This window comes from Oncorhynchus masou, chromosome 14, assembly GCF_036934945.1.
Source record: "Oncorhynchus masou masou isolate Uvic2021 chromosome 14, UVic_Omas_1.1, whole genome shotgun sequence".
In the NCBI taxonomy this organism is placed as follows: Eukaryota; Metazoa; Chordata; class Actinopteri; order Salmoniformes; family Salmonidae; genus Oncorhynchus; species Oncorhynchus masou.
The window spans coordinates 36,243,941-36,256,440 of NC_088225.1; the positions used below are offsets into that span (position 1 = coordinate 36,243,941).

General features: G+C 45.1%; 1 protein-coding gene across 3 annotated transcripts in view; it reads right to left on the bottom strand.

Moving 5' to 3' along the window:
- The window catches only part of septin12 (septin 12), a 72,270-nt gene that overhangs the window by 56,890 nt on the left and 2,880 nt on the right, over positions 1-12,500 (bottom strand). Inside the window, exon 1 of one of the 3 annotated variants that reach the window (XM_064987250.1) lies at positions 8,668-9,162. The exons of the other annotated variants lie outside the window; for them this stretch is intronic. Coding sequence (XP_064843322.1) covers positions 8,668-8,677 — 10 coding nt within the window. The 5' untranslated portion in view covers positions 8,678-9,162. Of the gene's footprint in view, positions 1-8,667; positions 9,163-12,500 lie in introns of those variants that run through there. 3 annotated transcript variants of the gene reach the window in all.

Here is a 12,500-nt window from a genome sequence, read left to right on the forward strand (position 1 = left end):
GTCTTTTTCTCTGCCTCTCTCTCTCTCTGTCTCTCTTGTGTCTCTCTCTCTATCTGTCTCTCTCTCTCTCTTTCTCTCTCCCTCTCTCTCTGTCACTCTCTCTCTCTGCCCCTCTCTCTCTCTCTGTGTCTTTCTCTCTGCCTCTCCCTCTCTCTCTCTCTGTCTTTCTCTCTGCCTCTCTCTCTCTCTGTCTCTCTTGTGTCTCTCTCTGTCTCTCTCTCTCTCTGTCTCTCTCTCTCTGTCTCTCTCTCTGTCTCTCTCTCTGTCTCTCTCTCTCTCTCTGTGTCTTTCTCTCTGCCCCCTCTCTCTCTGTTTCTCTCTCCCTCTGTGTGTGTCTGTCTGCCACAGGACATAGTAAAGCCCTGTACAGCCAGAGAGATACAGACATGGACCTAGTAAAGCCCTGTACAGCTAGAGAGATACAGACATGGACCTAGTAAAGCCCTGTACAGCCAGAGAGATACAGACATGGGCCTAGTAAAGCCCTGTACAGCTAGAGAGATACAGACATGGACCTAGTAAAGCCCTGTACAGCCAGAGAGATACAGACATGGGCCTAGTAAAGCCCTGTACAGCTAGAGAGAGATACAGACATGGACCTAGTAAAGCCCTGTACAGCTAGAGAGAGATACAGACATAGACCTAGTAAAGCCCTGTACAGCTAGAGAGATACAGACATCGACCTAGTAAAGCCCTGTACAGCTAGAGAGATACATACATGGACCTAGTAAAGCCCTGTACAGCCAGAGAGATACAGACATGGCCCTAGTAAAGCCCTGTACAGCCAGAGAGATACAGACATAGGCCTAGTAAAGCCCCGTACAGCTAGAGAGAAGCCCTGTACAGCCAGAGAGATACAGACATGGGCCTAGTAAAGCCCTGTACAGCCAGAGAGATACAGACATGAGCCTAGTAAAGCCCCGTACAGCTAGAGAGATACAGACATGGACCTAGTAAAGCCCTGTACAGCCAGAGAGATACAGACATGGGCCTAGTAAAGCCCTGTACAGCCAGAGAGATACAGACATGGACCTAGTAAAGCCCTGTACAGCCAGAGAGACAGGGACACACTATGGGGTCCAATACAAACAGAGACTAGACACACACATCTCTGGGATGCATGAGAAAAGCAAACAGAACAGCAGAAGCGATGAGAGTCGGACAGGGAGAGAAGGAGACGGAGAGAAGGAGTGACAGAACGTTTGTCCAGGCAATTTGGAGGAGAGACAACGGGTCATATGAAGGGGCCTTAGAGAGGAGAAACAGAACAGATGATGAACAGAGGAGAGGAGAGGAGAGATGATGAACAGAGGAGAGATGATGAACAGAGGAGAGGAGAGATGATGAACAGAGAAGAGGAGAGATGATGAACAGAGAAGAGGAGAGATGATGAACAGAGAAGAGGAGAGATGATGAACAGAGGAGAGGAGAGGAGAGATGATGAACAGAGGAGAGGAGAGGACAGGTGATGAACAGAGAAGAGGAGAGATGATGAACAGAGAAGAGGAGAGATGATGAACAGAGAAGAGGAGAGATGATGAACAGAGAAGAGGAGAGATGATGAACAGAGGGCCTTCAGAAAGTATTCATACCCCTTGACTTACTCTACATTTGCATGTGTTCCACCCTGAAATCAAAATAGATTAAAAAATAAATAAATGCTCACCCATCTACACACAATACCCGATAACGACACTGTCAAAACATGTTTATAGATTTTTCTCTCTCCAAATTTATCGAAAATGAAATACAAAAATATCTAATTTACATAAATATTCACTTCCAACTTCACCTGTGAGTCTTTCTGGGTGAGTCTCTAAGAGCTTTACACACCTGGATTGTGTAATATTTGATCAACAAGTTGGTTGTTGACGGTTGCTAGACAACCATTTTCAAGTCTCACCATAGATTTTCAAACAGATTTCAGTCCAAACTGTAAAAGTGTATTTGAGCATTAAAAGGGCTTCTGAAGTTTGTCATTTCCACTTTGAAATGTAAGATTTGAACTTTATCTAAACATTTTTTATCAAACTTTACAAACATGTCTATGTATTATAATTCACATTTCCTGCTTCTGTAGAGGATGATAGATATTAGTTTCTATACATGTAAACTCTGGTGGTCCATCCTCCTCCAACTGGATGTCATGAACATCAGCTGTAGTGAGACGTAGCTGTGTTTACTGTTGTAGTGAGATGTAGGTGTGTTTACTGTTGTAGTGAGATGTAGCTGTGTTTACTGTTGTAGTGAGACGTAGGTGTGTTTACTGTTGTAGTGAGACGTAGGTGTGTTTACTGTTGTAGTGAGACGTAGGTGTGTTTACTGTTGGTACAAGATGTAGTGAGAAGTAGGTGTGTTTACTGTTGTAGTGAGACGTAGGTGTGTTTACTGTTGTAGTGAGACGTAGGTGTGTTTACTGTTGTAGTGAGACGTAGGTGTGTTTACTGTTGTAGTGAGACGTAGGTGTGTTTACTGTTGGTACAAGATGTAGTGAGAAGTAGGTGTGTTTACTGTTGTAGTGAGACGTAGGTGTGTTTACTGTTGTAGTGAGACGTAGGTGTGTTTACTGTTGTAGTGAGACGTAGGTGTGTTTACTGTTGTAGTGAGACGTAGGTGTGTTTACTGTTGGTACAAGATGTAGTGAGACGTAGGTGTGTTTACTGTTGTAGTGAGACGTAGGTGTGTTTACTGTTGTAGTGAGATGTAGGTGTGTTTACTGTTGAAGTGAGACGTAGCTGTGTTTACTGTTGTAGTGAGACGTAGCTGTGTTTACTGTTGTAGTGAGACGTAGATGTGTTTACTGTTGGTACAAGATGTAGTGAGACGTAGGTGTGTTTACTGTTGTAGTGAGACGTAGCTGTGTTTACTGTTGTAGTGAGACGTAGCTGTGTTTACTGTTGTAGTGAGACGTAGGTGTGTTTACTGTTGTAGTGAGACGTAGGTGTGTTTACTGTTTGTACAAGATGTAGTGAGACGTAGCTGTGTTTACTGTTGTAGTGAGACGTAGGTGTGTTTACTGTTGTAGTGAGACGTAGGTGTGTTTACTGTTATAGTGAGACGTAGGTGTGTTTACTGTTGACACAAGATGGCCGCTTGCCCAGTTTAACCAGGGTGTGTTTACTGTTGGCACAAGATGGCCGCCCAGTTTAACCAGGGCTTCTTTCTGAACCTGTCTCTTGGCGAGACGACAGTTTCAGCATCTACTGCTTCCTCTACTGCTTCCTCTACTGCTTCCTCTACCGCTTCATCTACTGCTTCCTCTACTGCTTCATCTACTGCTTCCTCTACTGATTCCTCTACTGCTTCCTCTACTGCTTCCTCTACTGCTTCATCTACTGCTTCATCTACTGCTTCCTCTACTGCTTCCTCTACTGCCTCATCTACTGCTTCCTCTACTGCTTCCTCTACTGCTTCCTCTACTGCTTCCTCTACTGCTTCATCTACTGCTTCCTCTACTGCTTCATCTACTGCTTCTTCTACTGCTTCTTCTACTGCTTCTTCTACTGCTTCCTCTACTGCTTCCTCTAATGCTTCCTCTACTGCTTCATCTACTGCTTCTTCTACTGCTTCTTCTACTGCTTCCTCTACTGCTTCATCTACTGCTTCCTCTACTGCTTCCTCTACTGCTTCCTCTACTGCTTCATCTACTGCTTCTTCTACTGCTTCTTCTACTGCTTCCTCTACTGCTTCATCTACTGCTTCCTCTACTGCTTCTTCTACTGCTTCTTCTACTGCTTCTTCTACTGCTTCTTCTACTGCTTCCTCTACTGCTTCCTCTACTGCTTCATCTACTGCTTCCTCTACTGCTTCATCTACTGCTTCTTCTACTGCTTCTTCTACTGCTTCCTCTACTGCTTCATCTACTGCTTCCTCTACTGCTTCCTCTACTGCTTCATCTACTGCTTCCTCTACTGCTTCCTCTACTGCTTCATCTACTGCTTCATCTACTGCTTCCTCTACTGCTTCCTCTACTGCTTCCTCTACTGCTTCGTCTACTGCTTCCTCTACTGCTTCCTCTACTGCTTCATCTACTGCTTCCTCTACTGCTTCCTCTACTGCTTCATCTACTGCTTCCTCTACTGCTTCCTCTACTGCTTCGTCTACTGCTTCCTCTACTGCTTCCTCTACTGCTTCATCTACTGCTTCTTCTACTGCTTCTTCTACTGCTTCTTCTACTGCTTCCTCTACTGCTTCCTCTACTGCTTCATCTACTGCTTCCTCTACTGCTTCTTCTACTGCTTCTTCTACTGCTTCTTCTACTGCTTCCTCTACTGCTTCCTCTACTGCTTCATCTACTGCTTCCTCTACTGCTTCCTCTACTGCTTCCTCTACTGCTTCATCTACTGCTTCATCTACTGCTTCTTCTACTGCTTCCTCTACTGCTTCTTCTACTGCTTCCTCTACTGCTTCCTCTACTGCTTCCTCTACTGCTTCCTCTACTGCTTCATCTACTGCTTCCTCTACTGCTTCTTCTAATGCTTCCTCTACTGCTTCCTCTACTGCTTCTTCTACTGCTTCCTCTACTGCTTCCTCTACTGCTTCCTCTACTGCTTCATCTACTGCTTCATCTACTGCTTCATCTACTGCTTCCTCTACTGCTTCATCTACTGCTTCCTCTACTGCTTCCTCTACTGCTTCCTCTACTGCTTCCTCTACTGCTTCCTCTACTGCTTCCTATACTGCTTCCTATACTGCTACCTTTACTGCTTCATCTACTGCTTCCTCTACTGCTACCTCTACTGCTTCATCTACTGCTTCCTCTACTGCTTCATCTACTGCTTCTTCTACTGCTTCTTCTACTGCTTCCTCTACTGCTTCCTCTACTGCTTCATCTACTGCTTCCTCTACTGCTTCCTCTACTGCTTCATCTACTGCTTCCTCTACTGCTTCCTCTACTGCTTCCTCTACTGCTTCCTCTACTGCTTCCTCTACTGCTTCATCTACTGCTTCCTCTACTGCTTCATCTACTGCTTCTTCTACTGCTTCTTCTACTGCTTCTTCTACTGCTTCCTCTACTGCTTCCTCTACTGCTTCATCTACTGCTTCCTCTACTGCTTCATCTACTGCTTCTTCTACTGCTTCTTCTACTGCTTCTTCTACTGCTTCCTCTACTGCTTCCTCTACTGCTTCATCTACTGCTTCCTCTACTGCTTCCTCTACTGCTTCCTCTACTGCTTCATCTACTGCTTCCTCTACTGCTTCCTCTACTGCTTCATCTACTGCTTCCTCTACTGCTTCCTCTACTGCTTCCTCTACTGCTTCATCTACTGCTTCCTCTACCGCTTCATCTACTGCTTCTTCTACTGCTTCTTCTACTGCTTCTTCTACTGCTTCCTCTACTGCTTCCTCTAATGCTTCCTCTACTGCTTCATCTACTGCTTCTTCTACTGCTTCTTCTACTGCTTCCTCTACTGCTTCATCTACTGCTTCCTCTACTGCTTCCTCTACTGCTTCCTCTACTGCTTCCTCTACTGCTTCATCTACTGCTTCTTCTACTGCTTCTTCTACTGCTTCTTCTACTGCTTCCTCTACTGCTTACTCTACTGCTTCATCTACTGCTTCCTCTACTGCTTCTTCTACTGCTTCTTCTACTGCTTCTTCTACTGCTTCTTCTACTGCTTCCTCTACTGCTTCCTCTACTGCTTCATCTACTGCTTCCTCTACTGCTTCATCTACTGCTTCTTCTACTGCTTCTTCTACTGCTTCCTCTACTGCTTCATCTACTGCTTCCTCTACTGCTTCTTCTACTGCTTCATCTACTGCTTCCTCTACTGCTTCCTCTACTGCTTCATCTACTGCTTCCTCTACTGCTTCCTCTACTGCTTCTTCTACTGCTTCCTCTACTGCTTCCTCTACTGCTTCATCTACTGCTTCCTCTACTGCTTCATCTACTGCTTCCTCTACTGCTTCTTCTAATGCTTCCTCTACTGCTTCCTCTACTGCTTCTTCTACTGCTTCCTCTACTGCTTCCTCTACTGCTTCCTCTACTGCTTCATCTACTGCTTCATCTACTGCTTCCTCTACTGCTTCCTCTACTGCTTCCTCTACTGCTTCCTCTACTGCTTCATCTACTGCTTCCTCTACTGCTTCCTCTACTGCTTCATCTACTGCTTCATCTACTGCTTCCTCTACTGCTTCCTCTACTGCTTCGTCTACTGCTTCCTCTACTGCTTCCTCTACTGCTTCATCTACTGCTTCCTCTACTGCTTCCTCTACTGCTTCATCTACTGCTTCCTCTACTGCTTCCTCTACTGCTTCGTCTACTGCTTCCTCTACTGCTTCCTCTACTGCTTCATCTACTGCTTCTTCTACTGCTTCTTCTACTGCTTCTTCTACTGCTTCCTCTACTGCTTCCTCTACTGCTTCATCTACTGCTTCCTCTACTGCTTCTTCTACTGCTTCTTCTACTGCTTCTTCTACTGCTTCTTCTACTGCTTCTTCTACTGCTTCATCTACTGCTTCCTCTACTGCTTCCTCTACTGCTTCCTCTACTGCTTCATCTACTGCTTCATCTACTGCTTCCTCTACTGCTTCCTCTACTGCTTCTTCTACTGCTTCCTCTACTGCTTCCTCTACTGCTTCCTCTACTGCTTCATCTACTGCTTCCTCTACTGCTTCTTCTAATGCTTCCTCTACTGCTTCCTCTACTGCTTCTTCTACTGCTTCCTCTACTGCTTCCTCTACTGCTTCCTCTACTGCTTCATCTACTGCTTCATCTACTGCTTCATCTACTGCTTCCTCTACTGCTTCCTCTACTGCTTCCTCTACTGCTTCATCTACTGCTTCCTCTACTGCTTCCTCTACTGCTTCATCTACTGCTTCCTCTACTGCTTCCTCTACTGCTTCATCTACTGCTTCCTCTACTGCTTCCTCTACTGCTTCCTCTACTGCTTCGTCTACTGCTTCCTCTACTGCTTCCTCTACTGCTTCATCTACTGCTTCCTCTACTGCTTCCTCTACTGCTTCATCTACTGCTTCCTCTACTGCTTCTTCTAATGCTTCCTCTACTGCTTCCTCTACTGCTTCTTCTACTGCTTCATCTACTGCTTCCTCTACTGCTTCCTCTACTGCTTAATCTACTGCTTCATATACTGCTTCCTCTACTGCTTCATCTACTGCTTCCTCTACTGCTTCCTCTACTGCTTCCTCTACTGCTTCCTATACTGCTACCTTTACTGCTTCATCTACTGCTTCCTCTACTGCTACCTCTACTGCTTCCTCTACTGCTTTGTCTACTGCTTCTTCTACTGCTTCCTCTACTGCTTCCTCTACTGCTTCTTCTACTGCTTCCTCTACTGCTTCCTCTACTGCTTCATCTACTGCTTCCTCTACTGCTTCGTCTACTGATTATTCTACTGCTTCATCTACTGATTCCTCTACTGCTTCATCTACTGCTTCATCTACTGCTTCCTCTACTGCTTCCTCTACTGCTTCCTCTACTACTTCTTCTACTGCTTCCTCTACTGCTTCCTCTACTGCTTCATCTACTGCTTCCTCTACTGCTTCCTCTACTGCTTCCTCTACTGCTTCCTCTACTGCTTCTTCTAATGCTTCCTCTACTGCTTCCTCTACTGCTTCTTCTACTGCTTCCTCTACTGCTTCCTCTACTGCTTCCTCTACTGCTTCATCTACTGCTTCATCTACTGCTTCCTCTACTGCTTCATCTACTGCTTCCTCTACTGCTTCCTCTACTGCTTCCTATACTGCTACCTTTACTGCTTCATCTACTGCTTCCTCTACTGCTACCTCTACTGCTTCATCTACTGCTTCCTCTACTGCTTCTTCTACTGCTTCCTCTACTGCTTCCTCTACTGCTTCCTCTACTGCTTCATCTACTGCTTCCTCTACTGCTTTGTCTACTGATTATTCTACTGCTTCATCTACTGATTCCTCTACTGCTTCCTCTACTGCTTCATCTACTGCTTCCTCTACTGCTTCCTCTACTGCTTCCTCTACTGCTTCCTCTACTACTTCTTCTACTGCTTCCTCTACTGCTTCCTCTACTGCTTCCTCTGTACCCTATGAATAAATATTGATGAATCAGGGGAATCATCATCTGTGAACCCATTAGATGTTGAACGCAGCTCTACATGGTTAGTGGATCAACACTGTATCAGCACATTTCTGTAGTCCGCATGTTCCTCAGAGTAGAACCAAAGATGACCCTAAATGATGTGATAACACATTTCTTTCCTCATAAGAGCACACACACACACACACACACAAAAGAGTGTTGAGCAACAGTTAGTTCCACAGTGACAGGGGGGGGGGGGTAGAGACACAGCGCTGGTAAAATGGTGCCACACTTTACATATGAAAGAGCAGTGAGATTCAGCAACATGTGCTGTATCACATGGCCACAGCCACACAACATTCACTAGTCAACAACTAGTCACCTTCCTACTAAATATTTCTCAGCATCAATACTCAAGACCAAAACATACAGCTGTTCAAATTAAACCAAGACATTCTTTTCATTTCACTTTTGAAGAAAAATCCCATTATTCAGAAAAAACATGCATTGTAACAGCCAGGTCCAGACTGTTGTGTCGTCCCCCCCCCCCCCCCCTTTTCCCAAAGTGGACCGATCCAGTCAGGTCTCATGGTTTGAAGAGGCATTGAGATCGGCCCATAGAGGCCGCGGGGGAGGATATAACAGATTCCTACCTTCTCTCATTCACAAAAGCCAGTCCGATTCCTGTTCTCTCTCTCCACGCCCCAGTCCCCAACCATACAGCTGCCTGCCGCCAGGCAGAGAAGAAGAGAAGGAGAAAGTCCTGATTTCGCTTCTCTTTCTTTGCTCAGTTTATCCAGTCACTCGCTTTCCTGAGCTGGAGAGGCGATGGGGAGGATTTGAGCTGATGCCTCTAATTCCTCTACCTCTCTCTGTCTCTGTCTCTCTCTCTCTGTCTGGCTGTCTCTCTCTCTGTCTCTCTCTCTCTCTCTCTGTCTCTCTCTCTCTGTCTCTCTCTGTCTCTCTGTCTGGCTTTCTCTCTGTCTGGCTGTCTCTCTCTCTGTCTCTCTGACTGGCTTTCTCCCGCTCTCTTGCACTACCTCTCTGTCTGTCTGTCTCTCTCTCTGTGTGAGTGTGAGGGCGGGGTGATGGCTAAAGCAGTTCACAGCCATTCACATGCAGATTGGCTCAAGGAGCTTCCACTAATCCAACAGAGGACTTCACCTCTCTGCTGCCTAGCCCTCCCTCCCCCATCCCTCCCTCCCCCCATCCCTCTCTCCTTTCTTAGACTCATTTACACACCAGTAGCCGGGTCGTCAGACAAGTGTGAATTGGTGTGAATGTCTGTGTATTTAAATGTGTTTGTGTTTGTGTGTATGTGTGTGTGTGTCTACCGAGAGAGAATGAGAGCTCCCTGCCGACTGCAGATTCAAGCCTAGAAGTAATTGACCTATAAAATCAATGAGTAGAAAACACAGCCGTCATCTGAAGGAAGTAGCTGGTGTGGACCCATACACCCCCCCCTTCTGTCTCTCATCTCTCTCTCTCTTTCTCGTCTGTGACTATCACTCTGTGATCAAATAAACTGTTTTATTTCTCCACACATACCGGTACAGTATATTTTAGTTATCCCTACGGCAACAGCCTCCAGGAACGAGATGCTATTTACACCTTACAGTTGTTAAGAAAATCAGGAAAAAATAATTAAAACTCCAGAAAATTCAGTCAAGCAAGTTTCTCTCTGTCTGTTTCTCTCCCTCTCTCTCTCTCACTCCACCTCTCTCTCTTTCTCTATTTCTCTCCCTCTGTTTTCTCTCCCTCTGCTTCTCTATCTCTCTGTTTCTCTCTCACTCCACCTCTCTATCTCCATTTTTCTCCCTCTGTTTCTCTCACTCCACCTCTCTCTCTCTCTGTTTCTCTCCCTCTGTTTCTCTCTCTCTCTCTGTTTCTCTCTCACTTCACCTCTCTCTCTCTCTGTTTCTCTCCCTCTGTTTCTCTCTCTCTCGCTGTTTCTCTCTCTCCCTCTTTCTCTCCCTCTGTTTCTCTCTCTCTCTCTGTTTCTCTCCCTCTGTTTCTCTCTCTCTCTCTGTTTCTCTCCCTCTGTTTCTCTCTCTCTCTCTGTTTCTCTCCCTCTGTTTCTCTCTCTCTCTCTCTGTTTCTCTCTCACTCCACCTCTCTCTCTCTGTTTCTCTCACTCCACCTCTCTCTCTCTCTCCCTCTGTTTCTCTCACTCCACCTCTCTCTCTCTCTCTGTTTCTCTCTCACTCCAACTCTCTCTCTCTGTTTCTCTAACTCCACCTCTCTCTCTCTATTTCTCTCCCTCTGTTTCTCTCTCACTCCACCTCTCCCTCTCTCTCTCTGTTTCTCTCTCTCTCTCTCTCTCTCTCACACTCCACCTCTCTCTCTCTCTCTCTATTTCTCTCCCTCTCTCTATTTATCTCCCTCTGTTTCTCTCTCACTCCACCTCTCTCTCTGTTTTTCTCTCTCTCTCTGTCTCTCTCTCTCTCTCTCTCTCTCTCTCTCTCTCTCTCTCTCTCTCGCTCTCTCTCTCTCTGTCTCTCTCTCTGTTTCTCTCTCTCTCTGTCTCTCTCTCTCTCTCTTCCTCACTCCATCTCTCTCACTCTCTGTTTCAGCCATTCAGCTATGTAGCTACACACATAGCTACATAGCTACTTAGCTGTATGGCTACGCACATACAGTGGGGAGAACAAGTATTTGATCCACTGCTGATTTTGCAGGTTTTCCTACTTACAAAGCATGTAGAGGTCTGTAATTTTTTTAATCAAAGGTACACTTCAACTGTGAGAGATGGAATCTAAAACAAAAATCCAGAAAATCACATTGACCTCTACATGCTTTGTAAGTAGGAAAACCTGCAAAATCGGCAGTGTATCAAATACTTGTTCTCCCCACTGTAGCTACATAGCAGTATGGCTACACACATAGCTACATAGCTACATAGCAGTATGGCTACACACATAGCTACATAGCAGTATGGCTACACACATAGCTACATAGCTACATAGCTACATAGCAGTATGGCTATACACATAGCTACATAGCAGTATGGCTACACACATAGCTACATAGCAGTATGGCTACACACATAGCTACATAGCAGTAAGGCTACACACATAGCTACATAGCTGTATGGCTACACACATAGCTACATAGCAGTATGGCTACACACATAGCTACATAGCAGTATGGCTACACACATAGCTACATAGCAGTATGGCTACACACATAGCTACATAGCAGTATGGCTACACACATAGCTACATAGCTACATAGCTACATAGCAGTATGGCTACACACATAGCTACATAGCAGTATGGCTACACACATAGCTACATAGCTACATAGCAGTATGGCTACACACATAGCTACATAGCAGTATGGCTACACACATAGCTACATAGCAGCATGGCTACACACATAGCTACATAGCTACATAGCAGTAAGGCTACACACATAGCTACATAGCTGTATGGCTACACACATAGCTACATAGCTACATAGCAGTATGGCTACACACATAGCTACATAGGTACATAACTACATAGCAGTATGGCTACACACATAGCTACATAGCTATATGGCTACACACATAGCTACATAGCAGTATGGCTACACACATAGCTACATAGCTACATAGCAGTATGGCTACACACATAGCTACATAGCTGTATGGCTACACACATAGCTACATAGCTACATAGCAGTATGGCTACACACATAGCTACATAGGTACATAGCTACATAGCAGTACGGCTACACACATAGCTATATGGCTACACACATAGCTACATAGCAGTATGGATACACACATAGCTACATAGCAGTATGGCTACACACATAGCTACATAGCAGTATGGCTACACACATAGCTACATAGCTACATAGCTACATAGCAGTATGGCTACACACATAGCTACATAGCTACATAGCAGTATGGCTACACACATAGCTACATAGCTGTATGGCTACACACATAGCTACATAGCTACATAGCAGTATGGCTACACACATAGCTACATAGGTACATAGCTACATAGCAGTATGGCTACACACATAGCTACATAGCTATATGGCTACACACATAGCTACATAGCAGTATGGCTACACACATAGCTACATAGCAGTATGGCTACACACATAGCTACATAGCAGTATGGCTACACACATAGCTACATAGCTGTATGGCTACACACATAGCTACATAGCTACATAGCAGTATGGCTACACACATAGCTACATAGGTACATAGCTACATAGCTGTATGGCTACACACATAGCTACATAGCTACATAGCAGTATGGCTACACACATAGCTACATAGGTACATAACTACATAGCAGTATGGCTACACACATAGCTACATAGCTATATGGCTACACACATAGCTACATAGCAGTATGGCTACACACATAGCTACATAGCTACATAGCAGTATGGCTACACACATAGCTACATAGCTGTATGGCTACACACATAGCTACATAGCTACATAGCAGTATGGCTACACACATAGCTACATAGGTAC